General features: G+C 41.2%; 1 protein-coding gene across 1 annotated transcript in view; it reads left to right on the top strand.

Annotated features, from left to right (window-relative positions):
• Positions 1-16,203, top strand: part of CREB5 (cAMP responsive element binding protein 5) — a 377,051-nt gene that overhangs the window by 278,654 nt on the left and 82,194 nt on the right. Inside the window, exons 6-7 of the mRNA XM_054564156.1 lie at positions 5,989-6,115; positions 9,639-9,749. Coding sequence (XP_054420131.1) covers positions 5,989-6,115; positions 9,639-9,749 — 238 coding nt within the window. The remainder of the gene's footprint in view (positions 1-5,988; positions 6,116-9,638; positions 9,750-16,203) is intronic.

Below are 16,203 nucleotides of genomic sequence, written 5' to 3'. Positions count from 1 at the left end.
GCCTTTTCTCAGGCTAAATAGTTCTACTTCTTTGTCTTAAATTTCTCATTTGTTAAAAAGGGGAAATATCGTATTTGCCGTCCGAACTGAGGAATTTGGCAATGAGGCTGTGCAGAGCTATGAGCTCATTCAAAAAAAGATACGGGTAATGTGATGTCTTTTAAAATATGGGCCAGATAGCCTTCTTGTTTTCCCAATTATTGCTTCTGTTGGAATTTCATTATTGTTTTCAGGAAAAACAAGATCCTGAGAACTAGTCTCTGGGGAACTAGTTTGATTCCTTTTTGAGGAAATATTTAAGGATCCTTTCTGAGAAATAATGTGAAATCATTTTGAAATTCTGTAAAATTGTCAGTGAGAAAAGTTCATTTGCCTCTGTGGAAGCAAAAGTTGATAGTGTTTTTTTTTTTTTTTTTTTTTTGATCTTATATGCAAGGAGTTTGAAGCATTTTTATATTTATTAGATTATAGTTCTTTAATTAAAGCTAGGGATTGGTATTCTGTAGACTCCCAGCCTTAAGCCACAGTTTCTTGTTTGGAGTTCAGTGATTAATCGGCTTTTGATCTGTGTTTCAGAATAATAATAATAACAAAAACAACAACTAATTTTATTGAGCATATTCAATATATTTAATATATGGTAACTCATAATGCCATGAGACAAATGGCTCTATCATCCCATTTTACAGTTGAAACTATCGCACAGAGAGGCCAAGTAACTTGCCCAAGCTCACACAGCAAGTAAGTGGCAGAGCTGAGATTCCGCCTTGGCAGACTATTTCCTGAGCCCATGTTCTTTGCTACCCCATTTTACAATATAATTAGGACCCATGGAACTAATTAGCTCTATTGTCTTTCCATTTCACATTCTATGTGATTATCCTGACAATTTGCTTTCTTTACAAAAAATAAGTTTTAAATTCCACTTAGGAGAAGAAAGAGTAAATAAGCACTTCTCATTATAAACTGCCTTCTATAAAAATTTAAGAGCGTGTGTTCCCTCTTTGACTCTTTGTCTGCCCATCTCACACAGAAACTAGTCTCCCAGGTCTCCCAGGTCTCCCAGGCGAGGCCACAACACTGCATGCAAGAAGGTGTCAAGGAGGCACACAGTTCTTTTCATTAGCAAATACAAAGATAGCTCGGGCAATGAGCTTTCTCTAGTCTATGTGTGAAATTATGTTGCATTTAAGTGAAAAAGAAGTGTGGGTCCCATGGGGGCACTGGGCCCTTTCCCCCCAATTTATCTCACCTTTAGGGACACCTTCTATTTGGGATTTATTCACGTTTCAGGTGTCGTTTTGACCTTAAGAAGTAGGTGCTGTACTGGCTCGATTTTATTTAATACAGGCACTGACCACCTCCTCTGTGCCAGGCACTGGGCTAACCACTGTGGATGTGCCGGTGAGCAGTGAGGAAAACCTTTATCACAATGGAACAGATAGCCTTGCTAGTTTGAGAACATCTCATTTTCATTTCAAGGCCTAGAATCTGAATTTTAGAGTTTCAAGAGATTTCCAAGTGGCCTATACTAGGAAACATTCATTAAAGAGACAAGGAAACAGAGAGCCCCAAAGTTGAGGAAGTTTCTTCCCCAGCGTCAGAAACTCTAACAGCAGTGGCACCTGGCCCTCCTGCCGCATGCCTACTCTTCTTTCCATGTTATTGCTTTGAAGCTTTTTTTATTCTGCCCCCCATCCCCCAGGTCCCTTTGTTGTTATTTTTTTTTTAATCTCCTCAAAGTTTCAGATGTCTATTGTCTGATTTCAATGCTAACATTGATCTTCTGATTTTTCTGACTTAATTTTTTTTTTCATCGCTTGCTTCTTCCCTTTGCCTGTCCACATACCTGGCAGGTCCATCTGTCCTGAGAGTTTAGTAGCTGTCCTGGATCTCGTGAAGACCTGGGGAGAGGGAGCAGTTAGCTGCGACCCTCCTGAGACTTTCCAAACAAAAGTACTCGCCCTTAGCTCCTTAAAGATAGCTGGGCTTGTCGAAGGGCAAGGAAGACCGGCAGACACAGCCCTTGCGTTCCAGACACCCCTAGGCTGGAAAACATCCTTTGGGATGGGAGGGGGAACGAAGACGTGAAATCGCTTGCTGTGGTACCTAGCGTTCTGTTAATAAGGACAGTGAAAACACAGTCTGTCATCCTTGACATTTTAATTGAAAGAAAAGCTTACATAGATTTCAGCCGTAAGCAGTATGTTTATACAAGTGTATAAAGAGGAATAATCTGTCACGTTGGAAAACTCTTAGTGCTACAGGACTCAGTAAGTGAACAATCCAACGTGAGCTCACACATCTTACCTTGTGCCATGCCTCAATAATTTTTAGTAGAAATACTTTACCTAGAGGCATATGGTTATTAAAAAGGAGGCTCGGCTTGCTCAAAGTCTGGAATTATTAGCTCATGGCAACAAGCCTGCACTGGAGAAAGACTGTCGGGTCTTTGTTTTTACAACTTTCCTGCAATTTGCCATCTTTATTTTCGGAATCTAACTGATGTGTTGTTTGGGAAGTATTTTTTTTTTCCTTTTAAAGGAAGAAAATATAATTTCACATTGGATGAGTGACTTCTCATGTTAGCAGTATTGCAGAATTTTACTACTTCATTCAAAAGTCCAGAGCAGTGTGACTATCAAAGGAAATGGACTATGAATTTATTTGAGTTTGAAAAAAATCAATAATAACTTAGTTACGAGATCCATCAAGGTGTGATGGGGGAAACTCTCTTTTGCAAGTTGGGTAAAAGTCTTGCTTCTTTCATGACCCATCTGACCTTGGGCCAATTTAAATGTTTCTGAATTCAGTTTACTCCTGAGTAAAATGGGAGTAATAGACCCTACCTACCACATTGCATTGTTTCAAGTCACATGAAGGTGAAAATATTTTGAAAAATGTGAAGCAGTTTATAAGTGCTATATAAAATGTTTTATGCAAGTGCAAGGTATTAAATAATAATTATTTTTATATACACAAGGGGAATTAATTAATGCAATTATTCCCATACTGCTCTTGGCTTCAATGATCTGACTATTCTGGACAAATGATTATTTCCTGGGCCAAGCTACATAATTACTTCAGTCTAGTCCTTTGTATACCCAGTGATGGATAGGCATAGATTTTTTTCTTTCAGTTTTTGTAGTTTTAAAAGCCCAAGCAAGGAGCCTAGAAAACTCCATCAGTTTTATAGGTAGGGTTGGGGAATTATGTACAGAATCTCTGTAAAACAATAATTCAAAATTACTTAGAATCCAAACATCCAACGTTCTTAAATAACCATTTTCCCCTTTAACTATACATTGCTAATTGGACTGATTGGCATCATTAGGTAATTATTATTATAATCCCAAGGGAACCCAGTACCTTGAAAGCCTTTCTTAATTAATGGGGAAATACATGATATTTTAAAATCTAATAGATTTATGCACATGTGGAAATGACGGACCTAATAAGAATGTTGAATTAAATGAAACATACCATTCCCCAATTATTCTATACCATTGGGAGTTTCCCATAGTCTTGGGAAGAATGAACACTCGTTTTAAATTTAATTACTTTAGCATCTCCATTCATATCACCATTAGGTTGTTTAATTGATTTCTTGTAAAAAAAGAACCCATTGTTAAAAACTTATAACCAGACTTTTATTAACATGTCATGTTAGAAACAAAAATGTAAATGATAATATGTTGCCCTTTGTTCATAAGGATGACATTGCCAATCAGCATCATAGAAAAATTTAGTTGTCTTTCCAATAACAGTTTTTGCTTGTCCCTGTCTATAATGGCAGTATTATTCCTCATGGTGTCTAGGAGAAAGACATATGGTAGAAGGCTGTATATATGTGCATGATATATGTATAGATGTATGTATCGATATGTATTAATGTATGTATGTATGCCTACATATATACATAGTTGTATACACATCTATATATCGGGATGGATACATAGATCTATAGATGGAAGGGTGAATGGATGGATGAATGATTTGTAGGGATGCTCTCCATGAATCTTTCTCATTGTGAAGCTGTGGAGTTCACATTATTAATCTTGTCTTTAGAGGAATGAAAGTTATTAAGCATGATAGAGTTTATATACAGCCATTTTATTTTCAGTAAATGTCTCAAACAAAACATTAAGACTGGAGAACATAACACAAACACTGTCCGTTGATTGAGCCACAAGGCACACCTATCTGACTCAAGGTATGTACCTCTGAATCAGATAAGACCTTAGACTCGGTGCAGTTACAGCCTGCTACAGAATCCTGGAACACTTGAGACCAAGAGTTTCCTAGAACTGGAAAAGCTGCAGGGCTTTCAAAGGCCCTACTAGTCCTTACTGTTACTCCATACTCCAAAGGTCCCTGGGGCACATGTCAAGAAATTACCAAGTACTTCATTTGCTCTTCTGAAAACACTCATCTCATTGGCCTGTCTATGTAACCACTCATACACACATTCTATTTTTAAAAATCTGGGTGTAATTTGTGTCTATCTGTGCAAACTGTGTAAAGGCTTTCTATTCTTTTGTATTTTCATATATACAACTCCCCAAACATATAAATATTGACTAATTCACGACTAATCTTTTTATGGTATGTGTGGCCCTGATTAGCTAGCTATATTTCCAAAGGCGCTGTCAGGCACAAAGGGGGCAAACTTGATTTTCTTTGGGGTTGTAGCAACCCCACGAAGAAACAGTGTTTTGGCCTCTTTCCCCTTTTCAGTCTCGCACTTGTGCATGAGTCACCACGGGAGGCAAAGGAGTTCCGAAGAATAGGCGTCTCCCGCTGCTTGGACGGGGCTCTCCCTGAAGCACAGGGAGGCGTCAGCCTGCACAGCCTCTCTCTGTGTGCAACTTTATGGGAGGAATTTTCTTCTTTTAAAGGAAATGCATTAAGTTAGTTAGCAATAGCTTCTACCGTGGCACTCAGGAGAAGGTGATTTAGCATACCAATTCAGAGGTCCAGAGGCATGTTTGTTTACTTGTTTGTTGTTAGATCTTTAACTTACTGGTCTGACATTTACACAGCTCCCCAGAGCAAAAGCATCAGGAGATTGAGAATTTAGCCAAGGAGGTCATTTGTTTGCCATTTTTTAATAAACACAAATAATTCCCTTTTTCCCTCAGCCCCATATTCCCTGGCTCATTAAATCAATTTAAGGCCCTTAAAAAATTTTCTGGCAAATTGAAGCAAAAACTCTAACTATGTACTCCCCCGAGGAATGCGTGCTTACCCAAGTCCTGCAGGTCAGGCCAAACTCAGTTTCTGTCAAACAGCCTAACACCTCGAGTTATTATGAAGCGAGGGATTGGAAATTGGGGGCAGGGCTCTGGACTCACCCAGGGAGAGGCCAGCCACAGAGCCGTGAACACAACCCGGCTGCCTTCGGGACAGATGTGTGTCCTGGTTTTCATTTTTGTTTGTTTGTTTGTTTATGGTTTTTTTCCTATTTGCAATGGAAAACAATGCAAAAGTCAAAATACATTTTTATTGGGAATTCATGAATGAAGCTGGCTCTGCAAATCCAGATAGTAAAAATGTATCCAGAGCAAAGGCAGGCGGGCTTCCAGGCAGAGGTGTGGGAGAGTGTGGATAAAACACATGTACATACATCCAGGGGGCCGAGACTTCCCAGTCACCACAGGATTTCACTGCCATGTCTCATTGCTAAGAGATGGGGTTTTAGGAGATTTATCAGCTTGTTGTCTATTGAACATCAGTTAGGTAACAGAGGTCAGGAAATGAAGTGGAATTTGATGTATTAACTAGGAAGCAGCAAAGGAAGCCAGACTTTTGTTTTATTTGTTATTATTTCCCCAATATCCTCAATTATGTGGCTCCCATCTGAGCTGCTGATCTGCTACACACATAATGGTGTTGTCCCGGCTGCTTCTGGTCACAGAGAAACAGGCAGTGAAATCCCTGCCTGGATGATCAGGAATAATTTTTGCTTTCTTCCCGCTTTGTCCCCAGGCCTGTCCCAGGCTCTCTATCTTCTCTGCTACACATCCACAACAGACAGAGACAGCCCATGCCAGCCTCCATGCCTGGGACCCTGCCCAACCCTACGATGCCCGGATCTTCCGCCGTCCTCATGCCAGTAAGTGCTTCTCGCTTCCTCCCAGTCTTGCCCCTATGAAAATGTAAACGAAAAGCTGAGCATTCAGCTGACTGAGAAGAAGGTAGCTCCTTCTAGATGGAGTTGAGCTGTGTGCTGGGCGGCTTTGAGTACCTACTTGTCCATCCCTAGGCATCTTGCTGGCTTTCCCTGTCCTTCAGTGCCTCCCTAGTGAGGCATGGGCTCATCTTCCTGCTGGTGACAAGTGGCCTGGCCACACCCAGGGAATGGAATTTGTACAGGGATACAGCTGTGTGCCTACTGCAAAGTCAACACTAGGCTATTTACAGAGCGTCCTTAAACTGACAGTGAGTGGTCTAGCCAGGGCTTAGAGTAATAAGAAGAAAAATAATGATGGTACATATCACTTTGACATGTGTTCATGCATAACATGTTCTGTTAATTATTCTAACAGCATTTGTCCAGTGCTTCTCACGTGTTAGTCAGTCTCTAGGCACTTTATCAACACTTGAAACAATCTTAGGAGGTAGGTACTAATACTACCCCCATTTTTTAAATGAGTGAAGTAAGGCAAGGAACTTGCTTGTCTGAGAAGCAGAGCAGCTGAGATTTGAAAAGTATGAAGCAGTTTACATTCCCCCTGGAGACATTGTTGGTTTTCACAGCTTGGGGTGGGGATGCAACTGGCATGTAGTGAGTCGAGGGGAGGGACGCTGCTGATCATTCTACAGTGCACAGGATGGCCCCACAGCAAAGAATCATTTTGCCCAGATTGTCCATAGTGCCAAGGTCGGGAAACTGTGGTCCAGAGTGACCCTGATGTAGCTAATGAAAATTAATAAAAAGCTCCACAAGGCACGTCCTGACAGTTGCAGGCCCTAGCAATCTGGGCCTTTTCTTCCTTATTATAAAGTCACCAGCTCCTTCGCTGTCACTTTGGCATTTCAAGCACGGTCTTCTTCTAGGGTTCCTGCCCCACCAACCATGATTCCCTGGGTACAAAAGAAAACCTCTGCCTGCAGGGAAGATGAGATCCTTAACTGATTTGCAGCATGTTGTTAAGCCACACATTCACAAGGCCTTTAGGTCTGAAACAGAATGATGGATTTGCTTATTCATTCATTCATTTTACAAACTTTTGCTGAGCACTTTCTGTGGGCCAGCTACTGTGCTAGACGCTGGGATATGGTGAAGAGCAAGGCAGGTATTGCCTGACCAGAGCTCACTGGGTTGTGATAGCCTCTCTTGAAAGTCAATAGTCAATGCTTAAGTAATTTGGGAATATGAGCATCCATTTATTATTACAGAAGCCAGTGAAGTGCAGATGTTTCAGCTCCTGTGCTCCAGTTTGTTTCCAGGGAAAAGAAGAAGCTCAAAAAAATGAAAACTCCTTTCCTTGGATGTTTTACCTAGAGTGCTAACTGTTGCTTTGTTCAGTAAAGCTACTCCTATCTTTTGACCCCTTATTCTAGTCAACTCAGCAAAGCCACACTCACGGTGCAGAGCCTTGTTAGTATGAAGCACCAAATAGTTGTTTTGAAGAGATTCCTGCTAACCCCCTCTAATTATTTAGAGGGAAATGAGCAATTTTTTTAAGATAGAGAAGTCAGCCTGTTTTCAATATTTTGTTTAATTTCTGAGTCAAGGGGTAGAAATAGTCATAGGCTCTATCTTTTCCGAAAAGTGGGAAGCACAGCCACAGCCCAACTGCAGGTCCAGAGGCGGCAAGCAGGTCCCTCTCACGTTTTGTAGTGCATTTGGGCTGGTAGCTTGGGACCATTCCGACAACCATCTGTGCTTCTGAGGGACAATCCTCCTCCTATGGAAAACTGAGAACAAAAGCTCAGTTGGACTTGATTTCCCTCTAAGAGAAAGTCACCAATCGGAAAAAGGAGTCAAATGCTACACCAGTGGTCCTATCCCCCTGCCTCCGGAAGTGGGAGTAATAGGCGTTTTTCAGAGCAATCTCCTTCATGACTCAAGACTTAGAGTACACAGATGCAATTAATGGCACTATTTTAACATGATTTAAAAAAACAGTTTTAAAAATTAAAGTTCCTGTGCTGCCTGGAGATTTGGGGAAATATGTGTGTATTTTGTTTTACTGAACTGGTAAAGCCTCAAAACATTTTGCAGGAGTGGTCTAAGAACAAATAGAAAATTCTTCAAATAGTTCCTTTTGGAACAGTTTGACATACCCATGTGCTGTAGATGACAGATAAACTAATTCAGTGTCATAATCACGCCTGGCCCCAGGGGTGGGCACAGCAGGAACCGCAGTCATAGACTCTCAACAATGGAAAGGACGGGAAAAGGTCATTTAGTTCAACTCTCACTCTCTACTCTCCTCTGTGAGCTTTCCGGCAGTGATAAAGGGCTCTGTATTTTCCAAGACGACCTAGACTTACTTTGAGCAGAAACCTGGTTTCCTAAAATTTCCAACTGTTGTGTTCATTTCCATCTTTTGACAAATGGGAAAATCCCTTGCATTGAAGAATACCCCTAGAAACGTCTCATTATTTTCCATGTGATTTCAGTTTAAAATAGAGGGTGGGGCAAAAGGAGGTTTACACTTGTTTGCATGGAGATAATACAATAATTAATAAGTAATAATACAAGAATAAACTCAGAGTTTTGCCTACTCCCAACTGTAAACTTACTTTTGCCCCACCCTGTATATTTGCTTTATTTTGGTTCTTTGAAACGTGCTAATTTTCTACTAAACAGAAAAAATTCATCAAACACATTCTTCCAGGGCTGAAAAGGAGATTTTGCTGTATTTACTGTTTAACAGGGACACCCTGGAGACAGCAATGCCAGAACTCATTGCAGATATTTGAATGGTGTTCATTCTAGACACACTGTGGGGTCAGTTGACCATGTCATACAGAGTCCAGGGCTGCTTTCTTCACTTACCCCACGGCCTAGTCCCACTGTGAGGCCTAGAACTGCCACCGTGTAGTCTTGACTCGGTTAATAGGGAGGAGGATGCATGCCAGAGGGAAGGGATCAAATACCTGGGCTGGATCATTTCAGGTGTGTTTAGGAGTAAGGGCAACAGACTGACCCACCAAATGATACTTTTAAAATTAATTTTATTTTATTGCTAAAGTGATTCCTGTTTCTGTATAAAATTTAAGGAGAGGAAAAATGCCACAGACAACCTGAGATAACCACTTGGTATGTTATATACCCCTCCAGCATTTTTCTATGCATATGCTATTCTTTACAGCTATAAAAATCAGCATAATTCATGGTAGGTGGAGTGTTTTGCAAAAGGGGAAATATTCCACACTCTTGTTTGGAAATGATCTACATGGCAATGCAGTTCTCTTTGGCTCGGGGCCTTTTCTATAGGAGGCATAGGTTTGGGCGATTCTTTGATGTGGTTGGGTTCAAGGCTTACCCTTCAACAAACCACAGTCTTTCTTCACAGTTATTCAAAGAAACTCTAAATGATTCATTTGAAAGCCAAATGCAACTTTGGCTAGGACCTAGGCTGCCTTTCCCAGACGTTTGACTCTGTTGCTTTCCTTCCGCTTAGATGGAGAGACAAATGTCAGTCAACTCCAACCTCCTGGGAATGCAGGGCCCAACTCTCAGCAACCCCTGTGCTTCTCCTCAAGTCCAGCCGATGCATTCGGAAGCCAAAATGGTAAATAACACTTAGAATCACCCTTTTGCTATTTCCTGACTTTTCTTTTGGTTTCTACTCTGACTTCTACATTTGGGTCAAGTCAGGTAGATGGCTTGTCTTTGTTTTGGTGAATAGGTCTTTCTGTGGGAAGGCAGTGCAGAGCCTGGCTCTTTCTTTAAAAATATTTGTTACTGAACCTTGAAGTTGGTGATCAAGTAACAAGCGTTGGATCAACACGCAGCCTTCGTGAAAGGGACATGCAGAAGTTTGGGGAGATGCACAGGCATTGAGGTGGGATACACCCAGCAATGTCTATATCTGCCCACAAGCTGAAATTAAAAGTAATCCAGAATTTCTCTTCTTCAAGGGGGTCGCTGTTTCAATGCCATTCTTCCTGTCCTCATATCCATTGAAACATACATGTGATTTTAAGCACACATTTTTATGGAAATAATTTTGCGTTTTTGTTATAGTTGTCAGATGTGACATTGGTTGGAAAGGGTCAGAGCCTTGTTTTCTGTCAGGATAACTGAACTACATGATTTTAGGTAACAGCTTTCAGAGAACTTTTAACATATGAGGCTTATGTACAGTAAGGTCAATCTTTCCAATCACAGTGAAAGATTCGTGCGTTTATGGCCTACTGAATATTAAGGCAAAGCAATGCATGTCCAACTTTGCAATATAAAGTATTGTAAATTTGCCGGTTCTATTTAGTGAAGTTGCTTGAAGTACATCATTCAATGTGTGTATAGTTAAATCCTAACACCACAATTAGGCAGGCATCAGATGACAACAAAATACACTACAGCAAAGGTTTTACCATCCGCTACTGAAGGATCGCTTTTGCTAGGAGTTGATTTATTTGATTTGCTGACTGACCACATTAGGGACCGTGTTTGGTGGTTGGTGTGAGGATGTTCTTGACAGTTCTGAAAATTAGCCATCAAAACCCAGTGAGTTCATTTTCAGTGGCAGCAAGGTTTTTTGGGGGTGTTTTTTTTTTCCCTTTCTTCTTCTTGTTTTTTTTTTAAACAGCTTTGGTCACTTTCTTTTGGAACCTTCACTCATTTAGCTTGCAGCTTCTTGACCCAAGGAAGCGACTGAGCTCCCAGTATTGGCTACCTCCGGCAAATAAAATCTGTGGTCAAGAGAGTTCTCTTTGCGGTGCCACAGCCCCTGTGACGTGCCAGATGGCACCGACATCTTCAGCAAAGCTTGTTAAATCTTTTTGGAATCGGCAAATATTTTTCAACTCAAGCCCTGCAGCGCCAAACCAAATACTTGCTGGCAGAGTAGAGTTCAAACTGGCATCTGTTTTGGAGACCAGAGTAATGCCATTTACTTTTTTTTTTTTTTTTTTTTTAAGGAAAATAAAAAATGAACTGTGAAGGTACTTAAGAAAAAAACAAAATTAAGTTATTCATGTGCATGAATACGTGTTCTGGTTTGAGCATCAGATGCTCTGTCCCCAGATGGATTATTTCTGAGTTGTCTTGTTTGGTGCAGGGTCTGAATCCTTTCGGGGAGACCTCCCAGGCGCACTTGAGGTGGATTCTGAAGCACAATTCCAAACCAAATTTCCCTGCCAATTGATTTTCACTGGGTTTTATGCTACCACTTGACTCCAAGTGTCCTGCCCCTCTTCTCGCTGGCAAAGAAAGAAAAAGTTTTCCAAAGGGAGTACAGGCTTATAATTACTTATATGTATGAAATAAAAACATATGGTATGGCAAATTAATAGCAAATAACATCAGCTGGCGACAAAAGGGAATTGGTCTGTACTTATAAAAATAGTGCTACCCCACAAATGTTTGTTGAGTTAAATTTACTGAGCAAGCACACTCCTCTGCTGATTCATGTTCTAAGTGAATAAATATTTCCAGGCAAATGAACTCTATAATGGAGCTGGGGCTTAGGGAACACAGCTATTCTGTCTACCCCAAGCTTCCACACCTAATCCCGTTATTGCCAATAGGTTTACCCAAAGGGGAAAATGGTAGTATTGGCCACTTATATTTTGGAAGAATAGCATTTACTTAGTAGCTTGCAAAAGTGTTAAGTAAGTGACTTTTAATACATTACTCAGCATCTCTATTCTTATTCTGCTTGCACTGTTCACTGGAGAAACCAGTAATTGCCATCTACTAACTGCACGGTATTTTCTAGCAGCTTTGGGTTACTTAGATGAAAAGCTTTTATGAAATACAAAGTAGTGAGGAAAAAAAAAAACAACTATGATTTTAACGTCAGCCAGAGCCTCCCCAGGTTTCTCAGAACTATGGGCTTTGTTGTTCTATGCCTAATTTTCTTCCTGTGTGAGACTGGAATGGATTCCAGATTTCAACTAAGACTCTTGTTTCACTGTTTTCAAGGACTTTTCCAAAGGTCACACATGGGCTATTGTGGTGAGTGCACTCTGTGGGGTGTGTTCTCTGAGCACACGAGAAACCGGAGAGGCGCTGCCCACATGCAACACTGCGGACCCGTTCTGCTGGGGACAGTGGTGTTCATTTCACACTCCCCGTTGGCCCCTGACAAAAGGCATCGTCCTGAATCTCTGGTGAAACTTGGAGGCCTGGGAGGTGGACAAGAATTTAAGACAGGGTTGCTTTAAAAGCACAATTTTGTTAGAAGCTGTCTGGCTAGTGATTGCTTAGTAGAATGTATCCATTTTCCTTGCCTCAAATCTGTCATTTCTATTGTGGGAGAGAGCATTAATCTGGGACATCCTAAATCAAGAAGCACATGTGTTCTTCTTTTGACTTAATAATGTACATTAATATCAAGCGGTGACTTCAATGTATTGTAGCCACATCTGTCCAAGCTGGTTTTATCATAATTCTGGCAGATTATAATTTAGTTTTATGAAATGTTGTTCTGAAGAATTAAGCCAACAGACATATGGCTTCATAAATTCACAAGTGAGTGCATGCATATTGGATTCCATTTGGGGGGCAGCACTGACTCAGATTTCGGAGAGCCTGCCATCCTTCTAACCGCCCAAAGCCACAGGCTCTTGCCCACAGGTTCCTGAGATCGGTGTGTGTCCTCGTGAGATGGAGCCTGCTGGAGGTGAAGTCCACGGGATGCCTGGTGGACATTTTCAACATCCAAAGGGGAAAGGGAAGGAACATAAGAGGGAAATGAACATAGAGAACTAAAAAAGGAGGAGAAAATGGAGATTGAACAGACAGGGAAAGTACGAACTGGACAGGGACACATTTCCAGCCTCTTCTGGGTACAAGCGATCCTAGAATTAACGGAGATTTGTGTTCACTTCTATTTGTGGGAATCATACCAATTTTAGCCAGCTGTAAAGAAAGTGTTCCTTGTTTTTTGTTTTTCTTTTAAGAAAATCATAATGGGCTTGGAAGCTAAGAAAGAAATGGGAGAGAGGGACTTGGCCATATACCTGATAAGACATGTACCTGTTTCATTAATGGTGAGGTGACTATTACCACATTGAAACTAACTAAAATGTAGGATGGCATGTAAACAACTCTTAGCAGGGGACTCTGGCCACTCTGCCCAGGTTTCACCTTGAGTTTGGGCAGGGTTAGTATACTGAGGGAGCAATGATACTAGGGAGAAGGTATGTACAGCAGCTGTCACCTGATTTCTCCCTCAGGACGGCACCATGACATGGGTGTTGTCCCCATTTTATAGCTGGGACAACTGACGCTCCGAGTCATTAGAAAACTGGCCCCACAACACATCACTTAGCAAAGGCTAATGTCTAAGACCCCCATGACAAAGCTTTTTTCATCATCACATATATCCTTTAGATAAAAATATCCTATAGCCTCCAGATATCAGGAACCAGCAGATTAAATCACATTCTTTGGGATTTATTTATATATAAAAGGGAGACAAGAATGGCAAGGAGAGCACAGACCTGCAGATAACCCAGGAAGGACTTCAAGTGGTTGGTGGTGCGCCACGTCCCCCTGGGTTTAACCAGAGCTCTGTGGCCTCGCTGGCTGGTCCAGCTTTTGTACCTCCTTCTCCAAACACATTTTTATATTTTGATGTTTCTCCAAACACATTTTGATGTTTTATATTTTCCACTTGACTGACTAGAAACTCCTTGAAGGTAATTCTTGGAGTATGTAAACTCCATGTACTGAGAAAGGCCCTATGAATGAGCACTGAATTCGATTGAACTGAGCTGGATTAAAATTAGGGGGAAGAACCAAACCCTAGCCATGGAAGTGGGGGGAGGATGGAGTGGGTAGGGAGCAAGGGTAGGGCTGAGGAGGAGAGGGCAAAAGTAGATCAATGCTAAGCTGAGTAATTAACATGTAAAAAGTAGCTGACTACATTCATTTTCTTTGAAAAATGTCTAGAAAAAAATCTATCATACCTTTTCCTTGAGCGAAAAGCCATATATCTGTTCCTTAGAAAAGAGAAGTTAGAATAGCATTGCCCTTCAAGGAATTGAGAGAGATCAATATGCTGCTCCTTCTTCTATTGTGAGGGACTAGTTGTTCTGTCATTTGGTCATCAGCTGCCAATATTTCATCCACAGTTAGGTCTACAGTTTATTGAATGCATGCATAAATATATGTATTAATGAATGAATGAAAGAAACCAAAAAGATTGGAGAGTTGGGGTTTTTTAGAGATGGAGGGTACTTAGTAAAGACCTTGCCCACCAAAGCCCGGTAAAGACTTAGGGAAATCAAGCCATCGTTTATGTAAGCACAAAGCTGGGCTCCTAATTCAGGCCTTCGTTCTTCTGCTCAGAATTATGCTTTTTCCAAATCAGCTGTACTGATAAATTACGAGCAGTACTTTTTTTTTTCTTGGCCCCGGTTTCCTCCTGGCAGATTGGCAGACAAGAACTGGGGTGGTATGGTGAGCAATCACGGTTAAATCTCCACTTTGTTTTGAATGTCAGCCTGGGTGTGTTTGTGTTTGCCTTTCCCCTCCCTAATTATCGAGGTGGATAACCATTTGCCTGCAGTGCCCCTTGGCCACCCACTGTCCAACAGATAAATCACAGAGAAGCCTGGCTCCATATGGAGTCGCCTGGAAAGTTTATTACACATGAAGAGACAGTTTCCAGGTAACATCTCTCTGGCACTCTTAAGAAATGCACTTCTGCTATTTGCCTATTGGCTTTACACATCCCAGCTCCACTTCCTTAAAGTGCAAGAATAAAAAAAAAGGAGGTGAATGAATAGGCTGTCTGCTTCGACGAAGCTTTGTGGGGAGGCAGGAAGTACTGCTGACCTTAAAGAAGCACTCATCAACTTTTTGAATTGCACCAGCAGCCATGGGTCTCTAAAGCCAAAGCACCGTGATGGGATGAACCAAGGCAACTGCTTATTTTCAGAATTTTCCTACCTCACGGCTGTGAAAAACCACGGTCCAGAAGGCAGATAAGTAGGAATTATGTAAGAGCCCATGACAATAACAATAAAAATCTATGTTCTCACTAATATATATGATGGATCTCATTTTTAAAGGCAATTTGCCTTCTCACAGCACCATGGTAGAGAATTGTAATTGTTAACATTAATCAAGTACTTGTGTATGTGGCAGAAACTGTGTTAAACATCTTGCAGTGTCTAATCTGACTGAATCCTCCACAATCTGATGAGGGAGGTACTATTCTGAATTTCATTTTACAAATGAATACACTGAAAGGTTGGATAATTTGTGAAGACGATACAAGCTGGAGAAATCTTGTGCTGCAGTGTGAACCCACGCGCCAGGTGCGTGTCCTGGCCTAAACCATAATGTGCTGCCTGTGCTGGGGATGACCATCCTGAGTTTTTATCAGTAGAGCGCTTTTCAAATCCCAAAGCACTTCACATACATTGTCTCATTGGAGCCTCATAGCCACCCAGTAGAGTCAACAGGGAAATATTACTCTCCTCATCACGTAGACACCGAGAGGTTAAGTGACTTTTCCAGTGTCATCCAGTGACATAACCAGGCCCTGAGCCCACATCATCTTTGATTTGATCCTGTTTCTACTATTTCATGCTGCCCCTGGTGTCCCCTTGGTAATTCACTCTTAATAAAAGCAGATTCTGAGCCTCAAATGAACAGCCCAGGCCCAGCAATCTATTAGCTTATGCCTATTAGATCCTCTAGTTCTTACCCACTAAACACTGGAGGGGAGGCCGATCCCGATGTCTGCGTGGCCAAGACGAGTGCTGAGTTTGAGCTCAGCTATTGCTGTTAAAGATCTGAAGCAACAACACTTGTCTAAAAACAAATAGAAGCTCCAGCTCCTTTCTGTTGGCAGGAAGTATAACCTTCCATATGCCATTGCCATTTTACCCATTTAATCTGCAGAAAGTTTAATTTAGAATTATATTGTGCTATTTTTAAATAAAATGTAAATGATTCGCTTATGAGATCATTAACCAGAGCTAGCAGCTGTTTGTTTGCATTTCTGCAGAACGGAATAAATTCCTACACAATTTGTATTCCATGTGTGGATCAGAACTCCAAAT

This window comes from Pteronotus mesoamericanus, unplaced genomic scaffold (assembly GCF_021234165.1).
Source record: "Pteronotus mesoamericanus isolate MK-2021 breed Mesoamerican mustached bat unplaced genomic scaffold, CSHL_Meso_final scaffold_85, whole genome shotgun sequence".
Lineage (NCBI taxonomy): Eukaryota > Metazoa > Chordata > Mammalia > Chiroptera > Mormoopidae > Pteronotus > Pteronotus mesoamericanus.
Note: the sequence above shows the minus strand (reverse complement) of the source record. Positions and strands in the feature narration are given on the sequence as shown.